This window comes from Pseudopipra pipra, chromosome 3 (genome assembly GCF_036250125.1).
Source record: "Pseudopipra pipra isolate bDixPip1 chromosome 3, bDixPip1.hap1, whole genome shotgun sequence".
In the NCBI taxonomy this organism is placed as follows: domain Eukaryota; kingdom Metazoa; phylum Chordata; class Aves; order Passeriformes; family Pipridae; genus Pseudopipra; species Pseudopipra pipra.
Window position 1 is genome coordinate 30,862,994 of NC_087551.1, and position 12,949 is coordinate 30,875,942.

Below are 12,949 nucleotides of genomic sequence, written 5' to 3' on the forward strand. Positions count from 1 at the left end.
ATCATCCTGTCAGTCAGGAGAGATATATTTAAATACATTTTCTTTTTTACCTCTGGACCTAATTTTTAAGGGGCTATGAAATTCTATGCCTTTTTGGGTACATTAGGAACTCAGGAGCTGAGGTCTGATAAAGGAGAAGGTGGAAATGATGTCAGCATTGGCAAGCAGTAACCCCACAGCTGCACATTTTGCCCCGGCACACTGCATGCGCTTGATTTGTTCTTCATAGGTCACCATCAGATGAAGAAGAGGAAGACTATCTTAGCAATGAACTTTCATGATATGTTAAGAAAATCTTGTATTGGTAAGAACTACCGTAACAATGTCATACCTATTCAAATACCAGGTTCCCCATGATAGAGGAAGATGGTACCATCTTCCCCTCTCCCGTGAGAGGGGAAAAGTATCCCCTCTCCCATGTCCCCTCTTCCTCAAGAGGGAAGAATGTGGATTACGCAGGATGGAAAAATTCCTTGGCTGCACATATGGTGAAGATGCCAATTCCAAGATCAATAACAGACTACACTGAAAAAGATGAGGCCATTCTAATTTCAACAACGCCAATGGGCTAAGAATTGGGAAAATATTTGAAGCATCATGAAATAAAAGAGCAAAGATCTGAAGCATTTAATACATATTGATATGAACTTCCTTCTGATATCAACAGGTAATCAATATGTTTGATAGGTAAATAATAAAACACCAAAATACGAACCTTAATTTTTTCAGTGATTGTTGATGTCTCCTGTTCCCAGACCTGAGACAAGCCTCCATCTGTAATATAGGCTTTACATGTTATGATCATTTGATTTGTAACCTAGACAAAAAAACAAAGTAGGTCTCAAGCTTAATAGGAAATTTTCCTGTTTCACAAAATCTAACAAAATTCCTATATCCATGTATTAGTACTATCAGATTTTGAATAAATTTTGCCTTTGGGAATAAGAGCAGCTAAATGTTATATGCAATAGGCATAACAAACACCCTATAAAAACCCCAAGAACACTCTCAGAAATGCATTTAAGTCCCAGGACATATTTGTAAGTCCTATAAGTTCAACAATACATATATATAAACACAGAAGGTTTTCAATCATAATTCAAGAACAAAAAGAATTTATTTAATTCCAACTATTCTTCCCCTACATTGTCATCTTTACACTTTGCAGCGTGTCCATCCTTATTTAAAGACTGCCCTTAAAGAGTTTGCTATCCTAGCAGTATGTCTTTACCTTGGTTTCCCATGCCTATAAAAAGGAGAAAAGATTCTTCTACTTCTCAACCACAAAACTCCAAATTTAGTAATGACAGAAAGAGAGAGAAGTATGTGCAGATATAGAAGATGTATCAAAGAGAACAGCTAGAGGTAGATAATTTTTTTGTCTATTAAGTAACATGAACAATTCAAACCAGTTCTTCTGACATTAGAATACTGTAAAGCAGGTCTTAAGAATCCCTAACTGAATAAAGAATGAATAGTACCACACCAAAGGCAGTCTCAAACTGTAACAAAATGACTGATGAAGTTGTAGATAGGATGTCACCTCTCGTGATCATTAAGTGGAAACCAATGGGAAGGGGGACCTTAAACCGCTGAAATAAAATAGAGATTTTTCCTTGTTATTTCTTGGCACAGCCTCATGTAACCAGTTTGTTGTTAGCCTTTGTACTAAAATGCACACTCCTTCGGACCATTAAATAACAGACACTAGCAAGAGTCAATACACAAACATGTAAAAAACCACCATATGACAGGCAATATATACCTAACCTAGGATATATGGAAAACAGCCCCAGCCAGGAATAAATACGGCCTCAAAAGAGCATGTATTTCTTAATATACTAATTCAAATTGAAGTGTAACAAAACTTGACATTAAACTCTGGAGTGTTAAAAAGAAAAAAAAACAACAAAGTTGTGTAGTGAGGATCACTGTGAATTTCCTCTGTATGCTCAGTGGAGGTGTGTGTTTTAGTTATAAAGTTTTTCTTTGCTATAAAACCATTATCCAAAACAGTTTTTCATGCAGTTAATACCTGGATTCTGCAAAAGACATAAGTATAAACACGTAGCCTGTCTTAGTTTCCGTTTTAACGTGGAAAAGTTTATGACCTGAAGTTTAATTGACTTTTCAAGTATGACTTCGGAAAACAGGAACCTTTTGTCTTTCACGCCTTTTAGAGGAATGGCCTGGTCAGATTGATGGCCATCTGCCAAACTAGGTCTTTGAGGCTGATAATAAAAGAATCTTTGTGGAGTCTGTGATTTGGGAAACAACTGATCAGAGTAATTCAGGTCAGAAGATTAATCAAGAACATAAGAAAAAAACTGACATTGTTGAACCAAGAATAACAACAAAGTTCCTTCCAGAAGACAAGTCTGTAATCCAAGTTTAATCTTCGCCTGATCAACAGAGTTCTCTTCCATTCCCATGTAGACCTCCACTATTTATTATAATTTTTTAACAAATGTTCTCCTGATTTAAACAAAATTTCTCTTCTGGAAAATGACATATTTTTTATAATTAACATTTTGCTTAATATATTTACCTTTATAAGCAGTGATGACATTCTCTCAGAAGTATTGTAATATTTTGAAACACCATGAATCATTTGTACAGCCTTTATCAAATTTGGTATTCCATGTGTCATTGATACCTTAAAGCAGAGTTTTGAGAAAAATTTTACTTCCTATTCTTAGTAAATATATTTCTATTCTATTGACAACTTTTAATTTATATTTTTCCCTAAATCACATGAACCAATCTATAAAATGCCATGTCATTTTAACAAAAGGTTTCTTGTAAAAGAAAAAAACTAACCATGCTCAATAATATTTTAAACCTCAAGTAATAAGAACAATAAAAATACTTGATCGGTTGGTAAGAAATCAGATTAAAGGTATTATAAGTTATGAATTATTTTAATATGCTATTTTGATGAACAAAACTGAAAACCGATTCAAAAAGTACAGCTTGCATTTTTTGGCACAGTCAGAAGTGTTTTTCTAGCAGCTCACAGCAGTTGTCTGTGATGAATGCTTTTGCTTTCCTTCAAGCAGAGTTGCTAAATATACTTATGTAATTTCATTGTGATAACAATCTTTACATAAAATGTTTAATTCAGACCTTTCATAAAACTAATAGAATAATTGTTCCAATGTTAGTTTCATTAACAAATGCCTAATTCATTCAACTATCATATGAAACACCTAAATAATTCATATATTTCATGTAATCAGTGTTCATGTTGTTAAAATCATACTGTGGAATTACAAGTACTCTGCAACTCAATCACTTCTGAAGTATTTGGGAGAAAAAAAAGAGAAGAGAGGTGAAAAATTATAATACTTAACATTATCAGGGCTTGTCAAAATGTAATTCACGACATCAAAAGTAATTTTGGCTGTCACCCCTCAATGGAGAAATCAAGCTCCTGGAACTAACTTTGGGCTGCAAACTCAAAGTAAACTTATACTGTGGGTAGACATAGCAGGCATTTGCATTTAGCAGGAGTGTGAAAGAAATGCTATACAGTATAAAACCAATCATCTGTGTCCACATTGTTCATCACCACCACCACTCCTGAAATGGAATCAGGAGACTCTGAGTCTATTGGTTTTCTTTTTCAACTCTTGACAAAAAATAAAACCCTGAATACCAGACTGTACAGAAATTTCTTTGATTCAAAGCCTTAAGTTAAATGTTAAGTCTGAATTTTCATATATTAACCCACTTCAGCTACAAATCTCACCATCTCACATACACAAAATGCCATATTTTATGATACACACACTAAGTATCATATTAAATCTGCATATATTCCATTCCTCATTCGTTAATACATAAAACGGTTTTCCATACCAGATATTGAATTCAACTCAACACAGAGTGAAGTTCTTTTTAAACGAGGGTATATTTAGCGTTGTTTTTTAAGCTGAACACCACAGAAAATCTTTCCTAAATTAACTTGATCTCTGGAACACGTTCAAAGACATTAAACAGAAATTCAGATACATCCAAATTGTTCCAGACTAAACAAAGAACAGTAGTTAACTATCTTATATTAGTAAAATTATGAACTCTTCAATGGGTTTCCACCCAGAAATGGAGTGTTTGTGATAAAAAGAATTTTTGTCTTCATAACACCTACGAAGTAGCTCATCATTATGGCCTGGTACCTGGCTCCCCCTAGTGATACTTTGAAGAGATGAAGATAAACAGGTTACTAATACTGTTAATCATACTTGTCTCTTATACTATTACATGCAATATCAGCTCTATGTCATATATTATCAGTCTTCTTGCTTCCCCTCAGTTCGAACTTCATAGGATTCTAAGCTGCTAGAGGTTCAAAAGAAATGCAACACTTCCTGACAAAGGACAGGAGGCATATAGGACCAAAACACAAAGCACTTTAAAACAAAAGAGCATTATTTTTCTAGAATACTTCCTCCTTTCATCCTATTCTGCAACAATCATTAGGAAAATTCACCTGTTATAATAATTAATGGTTCCTACACCTATTAAATAATATCTTGAACTAGGGTCAAATAGTGTACATTTACAAGTAATTATTTAAATGCTGACTAGCTGGTATTTCTGCAAATAGATGCAGCTAATACTATATTTGATATTAAAACATGATTTTACCCGTTTAGGACCTCATTAGGTTTCATTATTGTCTCTACAACTGAAATTTTGGTATTTTGTTTCAGCTATGTGATCATTCATTGACACATATGGAATTTTCAGTGGAAGGCGTACTTTGAGATTCTTGTATTATAAAATATGTACCTTGCTTAATTGCTTTTTAGAATAATATTGGTAACAGGACTGACTTATTAGGCAATCATATATATTTATGTTTATTGATTAAATACCTATTCTAAAATACAATATTTTATGTAATATATAAAATAAACTTCAACATTTAGCTTGACAGGCATTTAGAAAGAAATTAGAAAAATAGAAATGTAAATCAGAAAATATCACTTTAAACCAAGTACAAGAAGATTTATTTTGCTCTGGGCATTCTAGGTAAACACCTAAACTATGTTTAAAAAATTATGAAAGGCATACTTACAACATCAGTGGTATAAAGTGGCCGACAAACTTTTTCAAGTGTGTTTAAGTATTTCACATTATCCTTTGACTCATTAGCTGCATCTGTGATTCTGGCATCTAACTCTTGCCATGTCTAGTGGGAAAACAGTACTGTAAAAACTTCATACATAGTGAACTATTTCCTTAATTTGCACTTATTTTCCAGAAGTAAACCTTGGTAAATGAATTTTTAAAAGGCATTGTCAAAGCAAGCAATAAAAGTTATTTTATTATATTTTTTATATATATAATATATTTTATGATCATTTTGGCTGTATCTCTGTAATGTCTTGTGCTTTATCTTAATACCTTAAGCACACCAGCATCATACCTAAATTTTTCTCTTTTAATTCTCAGAAAATCTCTTTTAGATGCAATGAAAAAACCCTGAAAATATAAGCTTTGCCTACAATAGTAAAAAAAATATAAAAAAGAAAAAATAATTACCCTTAGTAGTTTAGAATGTCCAACTCTCAGAACACTAATGACAGCTTTACAGTTTTGTCCTTTGATCTGCTCGATAATAAAGTTCAATTTAGCAGACATATATTTCCAATGCTCCAGTTCAGTCAGTGGACCTGTATCATTAGCTTCTCTCCTTATCTGCTTGCTCTCAATCAGAACCTGTAACCAATTTAAAAAAAAAATAAAAAATCAAATGCCTACTACAGAGAATAGACAAGTCATTATAAAGAAGAAACACTCTTGAGGATACTCATTTAATAAGGAACAAGCTTGCAGTTAATGACACATGAAAATAGTTCCCATTTGGAAAAGCATCCTAAGTCTGAATTGCACTTAATCATATTCTTAAACTGAAATTAAGGCAGTTAAAATGTATTTTCAACTCCTGTCATAAAGTGGGTGAATATCAGCATATACCTATATTTCTCCCTTTAATCAGAATCTATGAATTGAAATGTACCAAATGTAACTTCACTAGTAAAAATCTTCAAGAGCTACTTTAATGAAAATATTAAATATCACTCATAAATGTACCCATTTTTAAGTGGATAAACATGCAGACAGCTCTTTTTACATGTCTTTTATATTTTTATTCTTGTGAGCTAAACACACTAAACATATTATGCCCAATCTACACAGATTCTCATTTTGACAAAGGATTCTGTGTTTTTCATGGAAGTCTCAGACACTAATTTCTTGGATAACTGAGACCTTCCCACGCAATACTTAGGCAGGACAAAAAATGTCCTGCTGGTCCTGGTCAAAGATCTTTCTAGAAATAGTATCTCACAGCACGAGTGGCAGCAGACACTTCACCGGCAATGTACATTTAGGTAAGTTCTATATACATATGTGGTCCTCACCAGTGTTGTTATTCCTGCATCCTTCTGTTCTCTTTTTCTTACTTTCTTGTCTTAATTGTTCAGAAACTCTTATTCTTGCTAGACTGTAAGTTCCTAGGGATAAGGACTATCTGCTTAACTTGGGCACAGAAGCAAAGCACTTGTCTTAACTCAGGTGGAGAAGCAGCTGAGGCTTTTGGCTAACTACAGGCAAGTCTCATATATCATTTATGAACATCTATCTGTATTCATGCTGCATAGATGTGTTAAAACAACAACTTACATGTTCAATTTGTTTATACCATATCATAAGTACTTCCTCTAGTTGGCGAACTGTGTCGTAATTGTCAGCCGCTGCAGCTATTTTCTCAAAGGATTGGAGTTCAGAAAAATTTATGTAATCTATTTTTTTCAACTCAACAATTCCTTCAATGCTTGCTGCAGCACCTGAAAAAAAGTTAAATTACAATATAAAACCAATTAAGACTTTAAAATAAATTTCTACCAGTCTAAGTAATTTAAATTTCAAAATATTTATGTCTGCACTCAGTGCTGTTTCAATATAATAGCCACTTTACTGTACTCACATAAAGCAGAAAATTCTAGTTTTAAATCCAGTGATCCTCCTTAAAAGTAACATATCACTATTTCCTCAAGAAAATAATCAACCCATGTATTTATTATGCAAGTAATTGATAATTTTATTTTTCTTGCAAAATGTGAAAAGAACCTTATCTACATGCTACTGCCTTTAAACAGAAATCTTTAAATAGATTTGCTCTAGTATCTTTCCTAAATGCAATACTTACCTTCTAAAAATGAAAGGTATCTGTTAATTGTTTCCAGAAAATTCTGTTTGTCTTTTATATCCTCTTTGGTCTCACCTAAAGTACCCCAGTTACTTGTTGCGAGGATAGCAGGGAGAAAAACCTTTTCTATCATACTCTTAATGCCACGTAGGAGTCCTTCAGCGGCATCGAAAACACCAAAGAAGATCTCCTGCATTGTAACAAAATGATTGTTAGTGATGCAGTAACTTAATCTAGAAACAGTATTTTAAGTTCAGCGTATTTTCACAAAAGCACTCCAATATGCCAACTAAAACTTTCATTTAAGGAGAGAAAATCTTTAAAAAATACACCTCCAATGTGCCCATAGACTGTGTTCTCATTAAAAAAGGGAAGTCAATAATGATTTAATAGAGTTTTAGAAGGCTGTCAGGTTATGCTTTTGTAACTTCAGTTATTTCCCTGTCATACAAGGAGTTTGGAGATTTTTAAATCGTAGAAAAACGTCCCCACCTAAAATTAGCTACTAATTCATGAAATGCATGAAGAGCAAAAAGTGCTCTGAGTGTTTATATCTGAAATTATATTAGAAGCAGTTATCTGACCGAATGCATATTACTTTGGGTGAGATGAAATTTTTTCCTACTCTCCAAAACTAAACTTTACAAGTTCTGATTATTTTCAATATTCCAGTATTTTAAATGTCTTTCAAATAAGCAAGTATTAGCATACTTCATGCAACGAACTTCCTAGGACATAAATTGCTTTTCCTTATCTCTTCAGTATTTGGAATGTATTTGGAAGGAACTTGATGCAAAAGTAATATTTACGACCAATATTTAGACTCCCGATAAAAACAGATTTTGTATCTCACTTCTAATGATGCTTTTCCTCTTTCAACTTCTTAGCTCTCCAAAGGAATGGAATATTTTAATATAAAATATATAAATTAATATTGGATTTTCTGTTTGAAGAATTTGAAGTTATATTAATTAAAAGATATGTAAAATTAATTAAAAAATTAATTAAAAGATATGTAAAACTGTTTCTTTGCAATTCACAGTCCCTCAAGTGCTGCCTGAGTATTAAGATGTGTAGCTATAAAAAAGAACAAAGCCTACACTTAGCCAAGAATTTGTCTTGTAAAGCAGAAAAACTCATGCTACATAATTTACATAGGATAACTGTGTATTTTGCACATTCAAAGAAACGTAAAACAGAATGGTACAGGTAAACTTTTTGTCTCCTGGTATTTGTAATAAAGTCTTCTGTGTGTCCTTGTAGTTTATAGAGATTTTCATCACAACTAAAATGTACTTAGTGGCTTTAACTGCTTCAGAAACATCAAGGAGAAAAAGAAATTTATCTAAATGCCGAATTCTTTAGCAAGAATCCTGTAAGACATTAAATTCACAAGATATCCTGAGCATTTGCTGAAGCAATACCATTATCCATTGTCCACCGAAAATGAAGAGCAAAGTGTGTGATAAAACTTAACATTCAAAAAATGCAGTTACCAGTAATTTTAGATATGTGTCAATATTGAAAAAAATAATTAAACAAAAAATAGCTACCTCATGTATAGTTTTTTCATTTATGGCACTGTCATTCTTACAACGAACAAAAAATAAGCATAGTCCTATGATTTCGTCTGGTGCCTTGTCCACATAAAATTGCATCACTTTACTTCCTTTTGCAGCACCTGGAATTGTCCGACCACACTCTGAAAAGGAATTTCATACATGTCACTATTTTAAAAAGTGAGGGTATTATAAAGTGCTTAAATCAATGTAGGGAAAGAAAACTGAACACATAAATAATTTATTTTCTTCTTTTGTAAGAGAACAAAAACCAGCAGAATTTGCGACTGTAATTAACTACACCCTTAGAAAGGTACACCAAACACATACCATATATCTTACAAAGCTATTTTGGCACATTGTACTGCATAGAAAGGGTAATTTGTTCAGGCTTATCATTCTGGAACAATTTGCTGGTGACTAAGGTACTTTGTTTATTCCCATTCATCCTATCAAACAAGACGTCAGGTCTGAGTGAGAAAATAGAGACTATGAATAGCCTCGGGTCCTCTGTGGATATAATCCTATGCAATTTGATAGTTTAATATATGTAGGTAAGGGAACAGCATGTGCAGTGATTAGAGAATCATTAGGGAATTCAGACATTAAATTCTACTTCTCTATCAAGCATCTGAAAACTGAAAAATTTCAAATATTTATAATAAATGTGAATTCAGACAGGTTTTATGAAAGTGCTTTCTAATGAACTGGGGGCACAATTTTCATATGAAAAAGTTACAACCAATTCAGTATTTCAGGAGAATGTTTTATAGCCTTCCTCCCAAGAATTGTTAAAATTGAGAATTTTTTTCTAAACAATTTGAGTTGAAACAAGCATTTAAAATATTAATTTTCAGTTCTTAGAGAAAAAGGTCGCAAAGTTCTGAACAAGTGAAAAATAGATTTTTTTTCTGGGAAACATCAAACAAAATGAGCAACACAATGCACTATTACATTTGCCTGTATTAATATTGCTAAACATTTACCTATTCCTGGTGCATCTCCTTCTTGATAGAAAATTTTCAATGCTTTTCTCCCTCGCTTGGCAAAAAAAGAATCAAAGGCCTCCAACTGTTAAATCAAAAGTAAATACTTGTTACTCAAAATATTTTTATGTGCCTTTAGGATATGCAAAACTAATTTCATGCTGCTTTTTAAAGTTTTGTTGGAATGCAAGGTTTATCCTCAAATATTGTGAGAAGATACAAAACAGCATATTAGATATTTCAAATATTGCCTTCAAGTACTGAACCACACACAGGTGGCCTAGCTCCTGGTAACTGTGCATCAAACATTTATGATTTTGTCCAGTAACAAAGAGATATTGGAGAATATCTGCCACTCACAGAGATCAGTAAGTACCTACTTGAAGTAATTGGTCATAAGAGACTTAGAAACATTCACAGAACATTTCCATGACTTGACATATTCTGCTATTGCTACTGTATGCCTTAATGTAAAATATTAATTCATGTAAGAAGAGTAACATGAGACGTGAACATTTTATTCTGGACACATGAACTGGCCACATTGGCTCCAAAACTTTTCCATGATGACAAAGATTTTGCTGACCTCTGGAAGGACAATGAGATCACATCTGAGGGAGACCATGTTGCCTCATAATTAGCTTGCTGTACCTGTCCATAAACTGGCCACCCTAAAAGGTGTAGTAGAGACTACAGGTCTCTAGATGTGCATTTTGATTTTGTCATGTTACACAAGGTGCTTTGGATGGTGCAAGGATGGAAAGCTTTGTAACAAACACTGCTTGTGTATGGATTGTCATTCTGAAGAACTTGCCTGAAATTACAGTTAGAGTTTCAAAAATCCAAATTTTCAAATTGTCCTAGATGATTCGCGTGTCCTGGTAAAACCAGGATATGGGATTTAATAGGAAGTGAACAAAGCTCTGAAAAGCACTGAAAGAAGACACAGAGATCAGAAGATATTGACTGATCTGGTCAAAATTCAGCTTCTTTCACAGTCTCTGTAAGGACAACTAGCTCAACAAGATGTGACTGGGCATTCAAACTGTCCAACTGAAGGGCTCAGCCTTGGTAGTGAGACCTTCTGTTTCCTCCCCATCAGAAAAACATCAGAAATTTAGCAAGCAAGGATGTCTGGAGACAAATCACCTGTTCAAGGACAAAGGATGCACTTCTAGATGTGGTATATTCCTTAGGAGTTTATGTTTCTTATAAACAAATATAAAAACTGAATCAAAACAGTGATAGGAAGATGATCTCCACCCCAAAATTAGGGGAAAAAAAAAGAAAATTGTTAAAGTACTGAAAGCTCACTGACAAAAGAGAAAGGCAAACTAACTCTTGAGGTTCTATGGTTCTACATCCAAGGTAAGACAGGAGCTGTCACTGCAGCTACTGATTCTGCAAAGAGCTTCTGGTTCATGTCCACGTGGTACCCACACTCACTGTGTGAATACATATGCAGGCTAATGTTTTAAAGGGTTAAACCTAGCTAATGGATGTCAAAGACATGATATGTATATGGCAATTTAGTAAATGACAATTCATTGAAGGACAGTGTTAACATAGCCCCAACAGCCTAAACTGTTTATGAATAAACTAAAACTGGAAATGCTATGTATCACAAAAAACCATTTAAAAATAAACAAAGCACTCAAAACTGAAATTATTCAGTGGGTCTTTCCAAATGTCATTATAGTATTTAAATGGCGCAGGATTAATTAATTGCCCTTCTTATTACTAACAACACTCCTAATTTTCAAAATTTTCCCACGAAGTTTTTGCAGAATCTTTGGAATTTCAGTGAGAACTTGCTTAACAAATAAAAATGATCATCATTAGAACATAATAATGTCAGGCTGAGATGAATAAAATTGTTGGAACTGGTAGATGTGACCAGAAATTCCTCGGTCAAAACAACAGCAGTATTTATATTTTCCTTGAGATAAGAAAGATGAAAAAGCCACAATCAAAAACCTTGGGGATATTTGCAGATCTGCCAGGAAACTAAGCTGAAAGATTTAGTCAGGTATCCTTTTAGATGAGTTGTGTGCCTTAATAATCACATTTTCTGGCAGAAACAATCAAAGTGATCAATAACAATTCAAATCAAATAGGTAATCTGCTACATATTTTAACTAACAATTTAAATCAACAAGTATACAGAACAGACTCACCGAAGGAGCATCCAAAATCATTTCTTCCACAGTTGCTAAGTCTAATCCTATCCTGGCACTGAGAACTTCAAATATGTATTTATGTGAAGCATTAACTTGTGCTTTTCGATTTTCTCTTGCTTGTATGTATTGAGCCTAAAACATGAAACATATCTTTCAAACTAAAAATACACAAAATGATCACAATAATGATCTAGTTAACTTGCAATTAATGCTGAAATCTACTGTCTTGTATTATACAACTACATAAATGCCCTACTCTTTAAAAATATCTAAACTTTCAGAGGCTAACAGAAGAACAAATAATTAAGAATTATTATAGGATGTAAACTCAACTCTAAGGATATGTCAAGGAAAAACAAATATTAAAAATATTATTAGCTAGATTTTAAAATATTTCTGTGACATATTAACCGATTTTATTTTTCACTATCAAAATTTCAATTTATTATATTAATACAGAAAGGTCAAAACATGGGTAAATATTTGCAGGAACAGAGTAGAGCTTTGCTTCAATGTAAATGATTCAATTAAAATCTCCTTCTTCCTTCCTCTATTACTTTAAAATAAAATCTTAGAATATTACTAACACTGAAAACAAAGACACACTTTCTACCAGAAATAATTTAGTAAAAGAATAGAGTACAAAGAAATTTAGAAATAAAAAAAAAATAAAAATAAAAAACCAAAACTAACTGTTTATATAAACTGATTTAATGATCTGAAAAAATTTATAACCTGTTTTGCTTTGGAACTTTGTATGTTTGTTGCTCCACTAGGGCGGTAAATCTTAGACAAACTTTGACTTCCAAATGAAAAAGATCCACGAGAAGAGGAAACGCTTCCTGTTCGTTGAGCAGGCTGAGTAGTTCTGGTTACGACATCTTCTGATTTCATGACAGAACCAGTGCGATTACGCCCAGCATTTTCTCGAGTGTTTGAACCTCCTTTATTACTTTTTTGTGCCTCCTCCATTCTGAACTCTGAAATTTGCAAAAAAACCAAAAA

The 12,949-nt window shown here is 33.0% G+C and overlaps 2 protein-coding genes across 3 annotated transcripts in view; one reads left to right on the forward strand and one right to left on the reverse strand.

Moving 5' to 3' along the window:
- KCNK5 (potassium two pore domain channel subfamily K member 5) overlaps positions 1–12,949 on the forward strand; it is a 575,865-nt gene that overhangs the window by 323,177 nt on the left and 239,739 nt on the right. The gene's annotated exons all lie outside the window — the stretch shown is intronic.
- Positions 1–12,949, reverse strand: part of DNAH8 (dynein axonemal heavy chain 8) — a 128,351-nt gene that overhangs the window by 113,931 nt on the left and 1,471 nt on the right. For both annotated transcript variants that reach the window (XM_064648475.1, XM_064648474.1), the window contains exons 2-11: positions 12,680–12,924; positions 11,942–12,076; positions 9,765–9,849; positions 8,773–8,921; positions 7,220–7,409; positions 6,694–6,857; positions 5,551–5,727; positions 5,084–5,197; positions 2,549–2,656; positions 716–817 (exon numbers count right to left, since the gene is read on the reverse strand). In XM_064648475.1, the coding sequence (XP_064504545.1) occupies positions 716–817; positions 2,549–2,656; positions 5,084–5,197; positions 5,551–5,727; positions 6,694–6,857; positions 7,220–7,409; positions 8,773–8,921; positions 9,765–9,849; positions 11,942–12,076; positions 12,680–12,916 (1,461 nt within the window). In that variant the 5' untranslated portion in view covers positions 12,917–12,924. The remainder of the gene's footprint in view (positions 1–715; positions 818–2,548; positions 2,657–5,083; positions 5,198–5,550; positions 5,728–6,693; positions 6,858–7,219; positions 7,410–8,772; positions 8,922–9,764; positions 9,850–11,941; positions 12,077–12,679; positions 12,925–12,949) is intronic.